This window comes from Varanus komodoensis, unplaced genomic scaffold (genome assembly GCF_004798865.1).
Source record: "Varanus komodoensis strain SLA01 unplaced genomic scaffold, ASM479886v1 scaffold52, whole genome shotgun sequence".
NCBI classification, from domain to species: Eukaryota; Metazoa; Chordata; class Lepidosauria; order Squamata; family Varanidae; genus Varanus; species Varanus komodoensis.
In genome coordinates, this window is record NW_025336114.1 from 233,580 (window position 1) to 250,438 (window position 16,859).

At 43.2% G+C, this 16,859-nt stretch overlaps 1 protein-coding gene across 2 annotated transcripts in view; it reads left to right on the top strand.

Annotated features, from left to right (window-relative positions):
* GGT7 (gamma-glutamyltransferase 7) overlaps window positions 1-16,859 on the top strand; it is a 36,341-nt gene continuing 19,482 nt past the window's right edge. The window contains exons 1-3 of one of the 2 annotated variants that reach the window (XM_044447614.1): window positions 1-133; window positions 14,569-14,795; window positions 15,021-15,172. In XM_044447614.1, the coding sequence (XP_044303549.1) occupies window positions 16-133; window positions 14,569-14,795; window positions 15,021-15,172 (497 nt within the window). In that variant the 5' untranslated portion in view covers window positions 1-15. The remainder of the gene's footprint in view (window positions 134-14,568; window positions 14,796-15,020; window positions 15,173-16,859) is intronic. The other variant, XM_044447613.1, reaches the window with a different exon arrangement.

The following is a 16,859-nucleotide window of genomic DNA, read 5'->3' on the forward strand; positions in this document are numbered from 1 at the left end:
TCGCCCGTGGACTACATGAGCATCACCAGCTTCCCCCGCTTGCCCGAAGAGGAGCCGGGCAGCGCCAGCGCCGCCGAGAGCTGCCTGCGCTCCAGGAAGGAGGAAGACGCGTTCCTGGGAGAGCAGGACACCGGTGAGAGCGGAAGCGGGCGGCCATCCCGCCCGCCTGCCTGCCTGCCTGCCTGCCTGGTCCCTGCATCCTCCGTCCATCCAGCCATGGCTCCATCCTTGCACCAGCCTCTCGCCTCCCGTCCGGCCCCCGAGCATCTCCCCTTCTCCCGTGACGAGCCCCCGCCCGTCCCGCCGCCCGCATCTCTCCTTCAGGCTCCTGCCCTCCGGATGCCCCCTCCTGCGTCATCCCTTCCCCAGATGCATCTGGCACCCACTCAGGCCCTGCATCCTCGCCCGTGCAGAGCTGACCTCCCCCGCCCTCACCCCGCCGCTCTTCCTGACTGCCACGCTCTCCTCTAGGTGTCTCAGCCCCCCCCCAGTCGTCCTCAGCCTGCCTCCCCACTTCTCTGCAGCCATTTTTTCTCGTGGGCTCCCCTCCCCCTACACACACCCACTCACCCGTATCACAGCGTGGTGCTCTGTGTGAGCATTTCTGCCCATGCATTGTTCTGTTCTCTCTCCGTCCTTCCTTATTCCTGCGGTTTCCTTCCCCTCCTCATTTCTTTCTCTTTCCCATCATCCTCATTCACTCCCCATCGCCCTCTCCCTTGCACTGTTTTTCCCTCTGAAAGCAATAAAGTAAGGCACCTCGTGCCCCGCACTGGTTCTCCAGATTCTGCAGCTGGCACACTACACCTCCTGCTTAGTTGCTCTCCAGAGCACGATTCCTCATGCTCCAAGAGGCTACCTTGTTCATCTTATCTTCATAACTCATTGAACACACGCACACACACTCCTGGGGGTTTGGGTGAGCGGCCCCCAAATTATGATCTTCAGAATGCCATTATGTTCATTACTAAGCCTTGTTACTACAACCAGCAAAGAATGTAGATCAACTTTAACCCCAGAGTTTCCAACATGGTATCCGTACAGGTCAATGTGCCTTATGAATCCTCCCTGTCAGACTTCTGTCCTTCCTGATTTTAATTTCATTTCTTAAGATTTTAAAAAATGTCTTTGCATAACTGGAGAACTAGCCTGGTGCAAAGCAAAGTGCTGTCCTCCATTATCAATTTTGTTTGGGTTCAAAAGCATAGATTTGTCTTTGGAGGTCAGAACTCATCTCTACATTGGGTTTAGGTTCTTGGGCAAGATTCTTTTCTTTAAGTCTCAGCAGTCTGAGTGTTTGTTGTGCAGTCATGCCTGTCATGGTAGCCATTATATGTGTTTGCAAGCTCCCCATAACAGCCATTTTGTGAGAGTGCCCACAACTCTTCCTTGAAATTCCAAGTGTGCCTACTGCCCCAATGAGGTTGGGTGTCCCTGTGCAACTATTCAGCCTAAAAAGTGAGTTCATACTTGAGTAGGGAGTGGGGGGCCAGCCCCACCTTTGCCAGCTCTGCCTCCTCTCCATTTTGATCTGGAATGTGTGACAAGGCCTGAATTATGCTTAGAAACTCCCCCAGTTGGTAATCTTGACACAGGAAGGTTGAGGCTGAACAGGACAGAGACCATGGATCTGTCACGCATGAGCCCATGCTCCCTACACATTTTAGCTTTAAGGTGGAGTGCTGAATGCCTGCATAGAACGATTGTTTGGGCATCCTTTTGTTCTTTAATGCCAGAAAACTAGGCAGTCATGGGTAGGTAGGATAAGAGAGAGAGGTGAATCAGGGATTACACTGAAAGGGGTGGAGTTTTCTATTGCTTTACTGAGTTTTGGAAAGACATCAGATTGTCTTTACTATCTCTGCATCAGTTCCATACTTCAGAGCAAGATTAAATATTCCAGAGATAGCCAAGACCTACCCAAATCCCTAATTTCAGATTCTGCTGTTGATTACAATGCAATTTTACAGGGGTTATGTGGAGTGTAGGGTTTCCAGTAGGAGAGTCTGTAGGTAATAGGTACAATTTAACATGTGGTTCTCCTTGGTTCCTGTGTCATCTTCAGAGCTCTGTGAGCCAGTCTGAGAAGCTGATTGGCAGCAGGTTTGGGACGGACAAAAATAAACACTCCTCCATGCACTGTGCGAATAGTATAGAATTTACTGCCATAAGATTGTTTCTTTAGAAGGGTTAGGCAAACACAGGGAGTGGCTCATGATAGCTAAATGGAATCTTTGCAAATAGAGGCAGGATACTGTTGAACAGCAGATGCTGTGCCTAAACCTCAAAGGAAAGCTGGGAAGCTCCATTACTGGCATAGATACTTAGTAGCTAGTTTTGTGGCTACCTTGACCTTCCACATTAAGGCCCTACTTGTTCAGGCAAATGTCTGAATAAAGCTTTTGATGTTTTATTTAATTTCTATACTGCTCAGTAGATGAAGCTCTCTGAGCTCTCTCACAATCAGTTCATATTCTGAGAAGTCCTCAGGACATATGTTAGAGAATTCAGGAGACTAACTCAGCATGCTAAAATCAATGAAAATGCCACCTTGAATTTGATAGGTAACTAAACATACCGACACAGATTTCACAACATGCTAGGGTTCACCATCAATTATTTAAGTCATGGTGAGCTGTGGTACATTTCAGGCATGATTTGAATATGCAACCTGCAGTTGTGAATTGCCTTGATGGCCAGGTTTGCACAACCTGGCCATCAAGTTTATGTAAGGATAAAATAACCTTTGCATCACTTTAAACAAAGAAAGTTGTTTAATCCTGACATAACCTCTGAAGGCTGGATTTGGAATATAGCAACCCCCTGATTGGGGGTTACATATTCAAAATGATGGCTAGCACACACTATAGCTCATCGGGGGTTGAATAACAACAATAGACTGTTGCATTGTCCAAACTGGTCTCCTGCTTCCTTATATGTTGGCAAAATGATTCTGCTACAAGTTCTAACTTCACAGAAAGACTTTTTGACCTTTTCTGTGTATTCTTCTTTCTCAGAGTCTCTTTTTGTATACAAATGAGTAGCAAAAGCTATGTCTAGCCCCAAATCCCCCCCCCCCGCACCATTCTTCACAATATTGTAACCCTGAAAAGATTTGTACCCCTGGTTTCTGTGGAGTGGAAAGAAACATTTTGCCAAAATTTGGGATGCCAATGTTGACTGTTTAACATGCTTAACCTTACGATCCAGTCATGTTTCCATTTTCATGCATGCTTTTAAAACTTGTTCTTAAAGCTGCTGTCAGTGGGGTGAGTCTACTCCACACTGCACATGTGGGGATGTCTTAGGAGTGATGCGATATCACATGTTGCAGTGTTGCTCCCCAGGCCTCCCAGAAAGTGCAGCTGGCGTGATTCTATACAGAAATTTTTATGTTGCTGTGAGTGATTCAGGGCTTAGACAAACAAACAAACAAACAAACAAACAGTTTAAAAGGCAATGGGAAAAAGCCTGAAAAACTCTCAGCCGCCTTACAGGATGAAATAAGGTAAGTGACATCAGCTTTGATATTTAAGAGAGCTTTCATCCCCCATTATATTCCTTTGGGGAGGGGGTTTATTCCCCCCCCCCCCGCCCATCCAGTGAATGATTGAAAGACGAATGCTAAAAATTTTCATCCTTTCTCTGGAAAGCAAAAGCACAAATCACATACATTATTTCTTTCCCTGTATCAATTATAATGTGGAAAGTATGGCTTCTCTAAGTAAGGCTTCCCTGAGATGGACTCAAGCCATATAAGCCCAAGGTAGCTTCTGTGGCCAGCAGACCTCACATTGGACAAAACCCTGCTGTAAACTGGATGCAAAGACTGAGAGAGCGCAAGTCACTGGTGCTTCTTCTCTTGCTGGTTTGAAACACATGAGGCATCCCTGGGGAGATTTGGTCTGTTGAACCTATTATGAAGAAGAGGTGCTTTGTTTTTTATTTCATTGTCCATCTTGGCTGAATCACCACCACTGCTATGCTTCAAATTTTCCACTTTCATTTTGCCAGAACATCACAGCTTCTGAGTGAACCTGTGTGTGTGTGTGTGTGTGTGTGTGTGTGTGTGTATTAAAAAATCTTTTTGTTAACTGTCACAAACTTCTGAAGTTTGAACATGTGAATAAATATTTTATTTTGGTATCCGCATGTTTATATGTCAATTTTTTGATGTCTCTTTTCATATGCCTGCACATCCTCTAGCATGAATACTGAAAGAATCTGTATTTAAGGTCTGTTTCAGTGCCTCTAAAGTGTCTTACCGGGATCCAATAACAACAACAACAACAATCATCTGTGGACTATTTCTGTCCTGCCTATGTTGACATTGATCAAATGATGTGTTCTTAAAACCTCTTGCATTTTGATACATTGATCATTCCTTAAGACAGCATTTTGTGTTTATATAGTACATTTCAAAACATTTCACATACCTTGTAATTGTAATTCATAGAGAAACAAAGCTGTCTTTTCTGTGGATCCCTATTTCTTGCTCTTTTGGGACCTGGTCATCATTTTTGCTCTCCAGCCCCCCTAAAATATTTTTCAAGATGCTTTCAGGCACTGACATGGTTTGCATGTACCAACTCATGGGTTGTCAGAGAAAAGCAGGAGAGACTGAGGGCACTCACACTTTTATTTGAGAATTTGCCACTGGTCTGCACATCACTGGGGATGCTGTGTGCATCCTGAGTGCTGTGTTGCTTATGGACGATATAAGTTAAGACAAGGGAAAGAAATTTCAGGTGGGTGGATAACGTAGAAGAGGAGGCGGCACCATGTCAGATTGTCCCTGAACAGGTGGGATTACACCTGTGCACAGGCCATCATCCAGTGCCTGTATCGATGGCATGGAGTCCCCCTTCCAAGGTCACAGGCAATGCTCCAACCTTAGGAAGCTGAGTTCGAGATCTGACACTCCCCCCCCCCCAGTGGTTACCAAAGGCACTGCACTGGTGCCATCTGAGGTTGAAAAAGTGACCTCACAGGAGGGGAGAGAGTCCAAAAAGGCCATGATATGAGATCGCCAGAACCCCCTCAGCCTGCCTTCCCTCTCATTCCAAAGCACCTTATAAGCAGGACTGAAAACCGCATCTAGTGAAAACTGGCAAAGAGAGGACATCGGAGGCAAAGGTTGCCTCTGTCACTCCTCCTGCCCTGGACTAGATGATCTGATGCCCCCAAGTTTGGGGGCTTCTGATCATGGGGGTGCAATGGATAGGATTGTGCTTTAAAATACATGGATGATTTAAAGTGTTTAATTAGCAGCAATCAGCATTATTAATGTCAAGCTTGTCAGAAATTGGCATGTCAACATGCCAGTTCTCTGTACAAGCTGACATTCCTAAAGAAAACGTATCTGGAAGCACTCTTAGTGAAACTGCGATATTTAATTTTTTGTGATTAGAGGCCAAGTCAACTTTATGTGAAACTGTTGCTTTCTCTTTACTTTGTTACATTTTAATGATAACTTGCTTGATTTGTATCACCAACAGTGGATTTCCTTATGCTGTACCCTAAAAAGAAATATTGTTGCTTTTGAAGGAGGGGGAGGTAGAATTTAGAAGTTTCATTTTCTCCAAATGTTTGGAGATTTTATTTAAATGTAATTTTCTAATATAAACTAAATGCAATCTGAAGGACGTTGCATGAATGCAGGAGAGTAGTCCAAGTCTTGGCTACTGCTCAAATATATTTATTTGAACAACTTTATTGTTTAAAGCAATTGGTGGTGCAAATTAAATGCAACAAACAAATAGATTTAATGTATTCAGCATCAGAAATATAGAGTTCAAATTTTCTTAGTTCGTACTTTCTTAGCTGCCAAAACAAAATTGAGTAATAATACATACATACATGCTTATTAAATATTAAATTACATTACATTAAAACATCTTGGATGAGATTCACTTATTCCATATTTGAAGGGAGCTGCTTTTTATAGAAAAACAGGATTGTTCCCATTGTTCAACAGCTCTGGCCATCATCCCAAGTGGTGGGACAGAATTTCCTGTGTTATATGACTGGACATACAGGAAGAGCACTCCTCTTCCTAGCCAGTGGGTAAAGAAAGATCGCCTAGAGGCAGCTCAATACTAACTAGCAATTTCTGGGAAGTGCCCACCAGTGGGGCATAGAAGTTTGGGAAATAGGTTTTCACCTTGCTATCAACTGATGCTGTGAAAAAAAGCAGCATGATATGTTAAGGGCCCGCTCCTAAGACAATGGCCATGGAGGCTGGTGGCCATCCAGTGCAGACCAAGAGAAACAGCCAAAGGAATCTTCACCTCCCATCCTTCTGCCTGGCATTTTCTACAAGAAGGGCATTCTTGTCTGTTAAATGGAGCATCTCAGAGGGCGGAGCAAGAAACCTGGAGAGGTGGCAGCATAGTTTGTATTCTGGCCTCCCATTCTTCTCCTTTACCCAACATGCAAAGTGGCCCCTTTTCCCTGTCTCCAACCTTGGAAAGCAGCCCATGTGGTTCTTTCTGCACTGGCAACAAGGGGGAAGCAGAGGAGATTTTGGAATTTCTCTCTGACCTCAGATGAGGGTTCCAAAGCACCCCAACACTGTCCAGACGTCATAGGATGGCTCCCTCAAAAATGACTCCTTGTTTTTAAGAGGTTTTTTTAAAATTCTGAATTCTGTTGGACCCATGTATAGCAAAGCAAAGCAAGAGAAGTATTACACAGCAGTAGCGCTTCATTTATAGATATATCTTTAGGGCACAGCTTACTTACATTCTCTACAGTTAATTATGTCACATAAACGACAATTTGCAATTTGAAGCTCAAGTGAAGCTCAAGCATTTTCTAGGCCAAACGTCATTTGCTTCTAAATCTGCCCATGCTTGGATTGAGTATTGCTTGAAACAATAATGTTGTTTTAATTATAACTTGATTAGATGCATTACAATGTGGAATAGTTTTAATGAGAAATTTATACATCTGCTTAGGATATGATCCAGCAAAAGTGAAGCAGTCTTAGGGAGATAGTTAAAGATAGGGAATATTTTATTTGAATACTTTCAATGGGAGAAAGATATATATGAACTTAGTTGAAATCAGTGTGATACTGGGCTGCTTAATTCTGACAGATTATGCTCTGAATTCATTGTGATTATAGTTGTGGCATCAGCTACTGATCAAGTAAGTGCTGTGAGGAAAACAGTGTAAAATATGTATTGCTCTTTTTTCAGTTTTAGCGAATCATTACATTAAAATACATTTGCATTCAGCATTCATTTCATTGCATTCCTGCCCCTATTGCTTAACAACCATGCCTCCTATAAAACAGTGGGCTCACTAGTACTGGTGCATCCAAGTGTTAGGCAACTTTGCATTCCTGGGTATCTTTTCAAATGTTATTTTGCTAAGAGTTTTAACTGCAGCCTTTTAACAGCTACTTACATTTGGGAGACTTTAAAGGAAAGAACTGGATGCAAGATTATATGGCTGCTTCTCTAAGCAAATGGTTGTTTAAAGGATCTGATATGCACCTGCAGCCATCTTTGTTTTTTGCAATCTGCAAGCATTGTGGTCTTCAGCCATCAATGATCTGTGGCCACGTGGCAGATACAGAGAATGCAGGACAAGTTTGGATGATGCAGTGAGTGCAGCCACAGCCCTAGTCTAAGAACCTGCTGGATTGGACCAAAGAATATTAGTCTAACATTCTCTCCTTAACATTCTCTCCTTCTACCCTTCAGGGGTAGAAGTCCCCTGAAATTTATTTATTTATTACATTTCTATGCCATACATTCAGCAAAGATGTCTGGGCATTTCATAAGGCAGATCCTAAAACTACAATATACAAAATCATAATAAAAGAAACACAAAATCATAAACATTCATTTTCAAACAAACATGCTAAAGTAGTAGCCAAGATGAAGCCAGCAGCAAGGAAAAGATCTAAACATCCAGTAACACAATTTTAAAAACGGAAGGACGAAAAGGCCTGGGAAAATGAGATTTCCCTGGTGCTGAAAAGACTTCAATGTAGGTTCCATATGGGCCTCTCTGGGAAGGCCCATGTGACTAGGATGCCACCACTGAAAGCACCCTCTCCTTGTAGTCACCCACCTGTGGGGACACTTGGAGAAGCCTCAGGATGATCTCAGGATGTGGGCAGGCATTTATGGAAGGAGATCATCCTTTAGGTATCCTGACCTCAAGCTGTTTGGGACCTTATAAGCTAAAAGCAGCACTTTGAATTTGGCCCAGAAATGGATTGGCAGCCAATCCAATAAAGCACAGGCATGCTATGACCTTACTGGCAAGTGCCTGTGAGCATCTTGGTGCTCAATTTCATATCAGCTGGTATTTCTGGGCAGTTTTCAGAGGCTTCTGTATAACAGATTGTAGTAATCCAGTTGAGAATTTTCCAGAGCATGGGTAGCCTATCTCTGTCTAGATGAAGATGTAGTTGGTATGTCAGCCTAAGCTGATGAAAGGTGCTTGCTGCCACCAAGGCCACCTGTGCCTTGGGGAGAGTGCTGGATCTAAGAATAACTCAAACTGCAAACCGATCCTTTCAAAGGAGTGCAACTCCCTGCAGAACAAATTGAGTATCAGTCATTTGGAGAGAAGCACTACCCACAAGCAGGAGCTCCATCTTGTCTGGATTGGATCTATTTATTGGCCCACAGTCAAGTCCCACACCACTCACTGCTTCTCTTGGATTTGATGAAAAGGAGAGAAAATGCCAGGCATTACATATTGGTCTTCTCAGTCCATATCTCTGGATAACCTCCCCCCAAGAGTTTGGACAACTCAGGGGGGCAAACAGAGCCCCATGGCATCCCAAGTTATGTCCTGTCTTCTAACAGCACCTTCTAGAATCAGCCACCCAAGTAGGAAGGGAACCACTGCAGTGAAGTGCCTCCAACTCCCAGCCCAGATAGCCAATCTGGAAGGAGACCATAATGGATGGTATCAAAAGGTCCAAGGGAATCAACAGCATCGAACTCTCCCATCCATCCCTCTTATGGCGATGATCACCCCACAGGGCAAGGGAGGCAGTTAAACTGAGATCATCAGTTTCATTCAAGAGTGACTAACAATCTGCTCCAGCAGTTTGCCCAACAAGGGGATATAAGTGACCAGCCTATTGTTGTTCCCAGGATCAAAGATGGGCCTAATAACTGTCTTCCTTACAGCCGCTGGCAGAGCTCCATTCAGCCTGAAGGTGTGACAGAAAATAGCCAGCACCATGGTTTGCTCCTACCATCTGGGATCAAAGATACGCTATTTCTTCTGAATATGGAACCTTTCTTGTAGCTGCTGCGGTGAATAGCTATTGCTGTATCTATGCCCCATAAGCTTGTCTAAGCTTTCAAAATGCCATCTAAGTTAAAAGGTGTTACAACATACAGAGGAAACAAGTTGGATAAGTTACGAAATCAGTGGGTCCTAACTAGGAACTTGGAAGCAAATGGAATGGAAGAGGATTACAAAGCTGCCCTGGTTTCCCATAAAAGGAAGATGATGGAATAGAAATGCATTCTCCTCCTCCTCATAGTCTTTATTTCTAGACGATTGCTATGATGTTAGCATGTGACTGATCTGGAATAAACTGTTTGGCTTTTCCTAGGAATGCTTCTCAAAAACCTGAAGCATAATGGGAAGCAGGTACTCTAACATTCTGAGTGTTCTCAGATTTCCATTCTGTGTAGCACTTTTTCTCCTAACTAAATGCCAAACTGTCCAAACTCTTTATTGCTGACTAACAGCGCAGAATCTGGAAACTTTGTGTAGTTTCCAGTGTTGGCTTCACTCAACCATTCACATAGTTTTTCCAAGATTATACTCTTTCTAGTTCGTAGATATGTAAAAGACACACAGGAAATTTCAATAAATTGTTTTAGAAGAAGTGACCACACCTTGATTTGTGAATCTGATTCTTAAATAATTAAAACAAAAAGTCTTGCTTTGTTATAGGCATGCACTGTCCAATCTGTTTGGTGATGCCTTTTCCAAAAGGGATCTGCAAAAATAGCCTTGCCATGTGTCATTGAAATCTTGAAAGAAAAATGAGAGTATGTTGTACGATGTGTGTATAGTAGGACTACACAGCGTAGAGTAACATGAATTAAATATTGGTCATAAGAACATGACAAGCTTCCTTATGCCAGGTCAAACTGTTGTTAGTAATGTCTGCTGTGGTTGATAACAGCTCTCCAGGCCCTTTCCATCATTTTTATTGCCGATCTCTGGATTGCAACTGGGACCTTGAGCCTGTGCATGCTGTGCCTTACCACCGATGGTGTGCCCTACCAATGATAAAGTTGTTCTCACATCTTCAAACAGCATCTTTCAGGGCCATGTCACAGATTATGTAGTGGCAAAAAAGCAGTGATTTTCCTTTAAAACTTTCAAGAAAAATCATGCTTCTGGAAATATGAATTTGTCTGAAAATTCTTCCCATGCCCTTGGTTTCAAAAGACAATTTTCCTTATCTTAACAACAACATGCAATGATACAATGGTAAGTGCCATCAAGTCATCTCTGAACTATGGCAACCCCATAAATGAATGCCTTTGGAAATCATAGAATCATAGAAGAGTAAATTGGAAGGGACCAAGAAGGCCATTGGGTCCAACCTCTGCTCAGTGCAGGTCTTCAGGTTAAATCATTCCTCTCAGAGGGCTGTCCAACTGCATCTTGAATGCCTCTAGTGTGGGAGAACACACAACCTCTATTGCTTCTATTGCTGAACTGTTCTAACAGTCAGGAGGTTCTTCCTGATGTTCAACCAGAATCTGGCTTCCTGTCACTTAAGCCTGTTCTACACAAGTGGTATGATGGAGAAGAGATTCTGCCCTTCCTCTGTGTGACAACATTTCAAGTACTTGAAGAGTGCTATCATATCTCCTCTCCTTGACTGTTCTGCTCAACTCTTGTAAACTCAAGGCTATGACTTTCTTTATGGAATCAATCCATCTCATATCTAGTCTTCCCCTTCTTCTGTTATCATCTTCCCTAAGATTGTTGTTTTCTCCAGTGTGTCCAAAGAATATTTACTTTAGTTTTGTCATTTTTAATTCTAAGGCAAGTTCTGACTTGATTTGATCTAGGTCCCACTTCTGCATCTTTTTGTCAGTCCAGGATATTCGCAAAGCTGTTCTCCAGCATCATGGTTTGAATGCATCAGTTTTCTTCCTGTCAGCTTTCCTCACTGTCCAGCTTTCACACCCATGCAGAGTGATCAGAAATACAATAGTGTGGACGATCTTGACCTTGGTTTCCACTGAAATGTCTTTATACTTGATCTTTTCTAGTTCCTTCATTGCTGCCCTTCCAAATCTCAGTCTTTTGATTTCTTGGCTGTAGTCTCCCTCTGAATTGATGACTGAGCCAAGGTCTGCAAAATCTTTCAGTTTCACTTTCTTAATTGTTGACATTAAAGTTGTGAAATTCCCCTGTAGTCAAGACTCATGATTCTGTAGCCATGATTTTCTTAATGTTGAGCTACAGCCCTGATTTTGCACTTTCTTCTTTCACTTTCATCCAGAGTTGTTTCAGTTCTTCACTGCTTTCTTCTTCTGCCATATGCATAGCTGTATCACAAGGGCAAATTTGGAGGTGCTGCAATGGTGGCAGGGGTTTGGGGGTGAGCAATGTAGCCCTCTGATCAGCAAAAGTTTCTGAACAGTGCAACCTTCTCCAGAAAGAATACGTACCACCTTCATATTTAGATGATCTGCTCACCTAAAGCACCTCAATTTTATTCTCACTGAATTTCAGTTCTATACAGTCACTGAACTCCAGTTTCCCTTTCTGTTTTTTACTGAAGTACATGGGTGTCCAAGTAGGCAGCATCATGGGCTACAAAAGGGAGCTCTCAGGGCATTTTCCTATCCCCATCCAGACCCCCCTCCCTTTCTCCTCTCGATACAAGTTACTTGTTCTCCAGAGCATGAGAAATTTGCATCAGATGGAGGGGAAGTACTAGAGCTGCCTGGAGACAGGCCCATGCACACTGGCAAACAGGGGAGGGTTAGGTAAGCAGAACTGTACTAAACCTGCAGGAAACTTCTGCACATGGATTTCCCCCTGTTTCATTGTTCTTTTATGATGCACTCATAATATGTATTTTTAGTGTACACGTGAATGCACCATGGTTGAAGAACACCTTTGATAAGAGTGGCTTACTTAGACAAACTGCCTGTCTAATCTAATCAAAGTGGCTGTAAGCAGAGCTGTATATGACCACAAAATTACCCATGCAAATCCTCTTTTGTGACCTCAAACAAACTTAATATTAGCAAAGCAGGTATGTCTATTATAAAGGATCAATCATTTACAGAGGTGGAGCCATTAATATGACACTGAAGCACATCATTTATTTATCTCTTATCTTAATATTTCTATCGTACTTATTCCCTTAGGGTCTTGGCAGTTTACACGAAATTAAAAACAACAGTGATTAAAATTGATTAAGACAACATGTTAAATAAAACTGACATGAGAACTAATTTGGGAAAGCTTGAAGAGATATGTTTTTAAATTCCTCTTAAAGGTGGGAATTTGGGAAATCAGATGCACCTTTCCAGGTGGATCATTCTACAGCTTAGAAGTAACCACTGAAAATGTATGTGTAAAGGCGCTCCTGAATATTTTAAGGACTGGGCAGACACACATGGGAAAAGGTTGTCTTTCAGGGCTGTTAAAAACTATTTGCCTGAAAGTACATTTCCCCTATCTGGCACCCTCCAGATGTGCTGGCTGGGAATAATGGGAGCTATAGTCCAATACACCTGGAAGATGCCAAATTAGGGAAATCTATGCATCTTTAGACAGTAAAAAGTTCTACAACTCTCAGCATTTCCCAACCAGGCATGTTTCTGTTTAAACATGTATAGGATTGTACCCTTAAGGAAAAATCATTTAAGCTCCAAACAAGTGAATTGAGCCTCAGAATGGATTCCTCCCAAGAGGTGGAGGAACCCTTTCCTGTTCCATTTTTATGTGCCTTCCTTTGAAGCAGGTCAGAGAAGGAGGGTTGCCTGCCCATGTCCAAATCAGCATTCAAGTGGCTGCAAGGGCTATGAATCCAAATTGTGTTCGATAATCCATGCAGAAGATCAGTGGTGGCACCAGTTTTTGGGGCACACTGGGGCAATGCATCCTCAGTGTGGGACCCTCCCTCAGTGAGCCTACCACCTCCCTCTATCATCACCAGCTGCTAGCCATGGCTTGCTTTCCTGACAAGCAGGGAGCCGCCTCTTTCTCCTCTCTATCCTTGGCTGGGCCAGAACAAGAGACAGGTGAACAAGCAGGTGGCAACTTTTCCCCTGTGTGCCTGCCCAGCCCTTACATCTGCTGAAGAGATGCTGTTTTTGAGACAGATACCATCAGAAGTGCATTAGCTGGTGGCTTGAAAGAGTGCCTGCTCCCAGGTGGAGGAATTCCCTCCCAAGGAGTAGGTGGGGCACTGTTATTTTCTGTTCTTTTTATATTTTGTTGCTTGAATGCATCATGTTGTTTTAATCAATTTTAAATTGCTCTGCAAGCTGCCTTGGTTATAATTTATGGTAGAAAGACTGGTAGAAAATCAGATAAATTCATAACAATATATGAATAAATAATGCATTACAAATGGAACCTGCAATAAAATGTCACAGCATGGAGGATGCTGTTGTTCAGGATACAGATGGAGACTGTATCCATCACTCTCATGCCCGGTTATCTGTCCTTCCTTCTCCAACAACCCCACACACCAGTCAGTATTCCATGCCCACTGAAGGACAGACCCAAGCTTCCTTCAGATGTGCCCACACACAGGTTTAGGAAGGAGGCAGTTCTTTGTCTCCGAAAGACAAGACTACGCCAGCGCCTGTTTACACTCCTGTAAAGTGTGATTAAAAGGGGTGTGTGGTGGTGGTGCCATTTCATTTACATAAGCCAAGGCACTCAGGGTCTGTTCATCAGAAACCAAGAGGAGCAGCTTTATGTGGGGGTCTGTATACTGATGGATGGACCAGGAGAAAGTGCAAATCAACAGAAAGGCTGCATCTGCAGACTCGTATTTTAGTATCAGCAGCCCTGGAAGTCACCTGCCTCCCATCTCTGTGTTTTTGCCATCTGATCTTGCTTACATTCAAGGCCAATCTTTTATATCTTGTCAAGAATTTTGCCCTTCCTTACTGACATGGCACGCAGGCAGTTGTTGTCACCACTGTTCATCCTTCTGTTGCACATCTGCAGTACCATTAGTACATACAACACTGGGAATGAAAGTGGCAATAATGACTATGAGCACTAGGTGTGCTTGTCTGGTGGCAAACCCCAGAGTGTAGGGTTGTCAGCACTATCTAAGGCTGCCTGAAGACTGCCAAGAGTTAATGGGAAGTATGTGTAATATGATCCCATAATAGTGGGCACCTAAACCAGAAAACCTGAAAGTTCAGACGAAGGAGAAAAACAACAATCTCATGGGAACAGGTACAGATGTAACAAGTGTCTCTCCTGGCATGTTCGGAATTGAATTTGTGTCTCTTCAGCACTTGTGTCTTACACACACTCCCCCTTATTCCTTTCCTTTTCTTTTATTTCTGAATGAAGATCCAGATTCCTTCTTAAAATCAGCTCGCCTTCAGCGCCTGCCTTCCTCTTCATCAGAAATGGGCAGTCAGGATGTTTCACCCCTTCGGGAGACCAGCAAGGATCCATTCTCGGGGGACTGTAGCTGTCGCCAGGATGGTCTAACTGTGATCATCACCGCTTGCCTAACATTCGCTACAGGAGTCACAGTGGCCTTAATAATGCAGATCTACTTTGGAGACCCCCAGGTAAGAACAGGTGTATGGTTATTTTTTTCTCTGTCAGGAAGATCACATGGAAATGGGAAAAACCTACCTTTCACATAGAACATTTTCTTCCTATTTTGTGTGTGGCAGCTAACTATATATTCCAGAAATAATTCTGTAATTGAAAGTATAGCAATTTAAACTGGATTGTTTATCCCCTGTGCCTGTGTGAGCTCAAAGAAAGTTTCGCAATACGGTTTCTCACAGATATTCCATCAGGGTGCCGTAGTCACTGATGCTGCCCGCTGTACCGCCCTGGGGATTGAGGTATTGAACAAGCAGGGCTCCTCTGTGGATGCAGCCATCACCTCAGCCCTATGCTCAGGAATTATCAACCCTCACACAGCTGGCATTGGCGGGTAAGTGCCTCCCCTGACTCCCTCGCTCTATACGTTGTTGTCTTGTTATGCTACAGAAAAACTGACCCAAAGGCTCATCCAAAAATAGAGTGGTATTTCTATTTTAGATGAATACCTAGGACTGTTATGGAAAGTCGTCCCCCCTCCCATATTTCACGGTGAAAGTATTCTTGCGGTTCTCACAAGAAACCTTTTCTTCTGGGACAGTCTAAAATGATATGAGGGTCCTAACATGTTCAGATGGCAAATCTAAATTTTGATGCCTATTGCTTGTGTGGTAGCCTGGAAGTTGCATGCATGTTGAAAACTTTCCCAAGACTGAGGGGCGGTTTGGCAGGCAGGGGAACAGAGCTACTGCACTGAAGTTGTGTAGATCTCTTCTGCATCTCTAGTAGCAGCATCTGTAGGATTGTATAAAGGAACCTATAATTATAGCTTAATGATAGGGCTCTCTTTAACCCATTCAGCTGTGTGATAAGTAATGCAAGCCTTCAGAGCTGGTTCCCAGAACCCCCTCTTAATGAGGAAATGTGAAGCTTCAAGCCTTTGGCTCCCTATATGGTCCTCAGAAATAAGATTCTTTCTTCCAGTGACTCGTACAGGCAGGGCCAGCTATGCACAGCTCCCACTGTTTGTTCCCACTATAGAAGAAATTGAGTGTTAGAAGCACCCTCTATACTGATTTCTAAAAGGAAACTACATGGTTTTATTTCTAGCTTGCTCAAGAATGTGTGAATCGACTAATTGTTCTGATATGGTATCACAAGCCTGCTTAGGTACACTGACTTTAAACAATGGTTTGGGATTCTGATGTATTGGATAACACCAGAAAATTGCTATCTATATTTCCTAGTGGTCTATTGATTGGAGGCAGACTTCTGTGAATGTAGAGATGACTTCAGATGTCACAACTGAGTGCTAAAAGGATAGACATGTGGGTGTCTCATCCATCTTCTTTAGAATGCTTCTGTGAGATGCGCTGAAAGGATGACCCAGTTGGCATCTCCCTATAGCACAAGCACAGTACTGTAGCACAAAACCAGGGACCCAGGTAATGTTCAAGAAACAAGCAGACTGGATAGAGAAATATCCCACTTGTTTGGAGGATGAGAGATGCAGCCAGCCCCCACCTGTAATGTGGTACATTTACATAGCACTGTCAAGGATGGCGTGGGTTTACATAACATTTGCATGCTACTTTATAGGTATAGATGAAAATATAGCAATTGTTACTGTCACTTAAATAAACATGCAAGGTATCTCACTATAGCAAGAAAGACTGTAACTCACCCTTACCCTACATGATAGGTGTTTTGGATGGCAATTCCCATCATCCCCAGTCATTGGTCAGAAAGGCTGGGAATTGCAATCCAAAACATTTGGAGGGCACCAGATTGGGGAAGGCTGCTATAATGAGCTGGAATGTGTGCTACCAAGGTGCTAAGTGTTTGACAGGTAACTTTAAGCTCGTTCTCTCTTCTTATGGTTCTATATTTTTAAACTGAATGTGGACTGCGACCATTCTATAGAGGACATCTCCAAAAAGATTACTATTCTTCTAATGTAGGACTCCTGGTCAGCCTACCCCAGAATTAAAGCTGGCTTTACATGTCCTAAGGCAAAGCGGGCAACATCTCGCCTTCGGATCTCCATATCTGTTGTGAAATTTAGGGACCGGTTTGGTTAT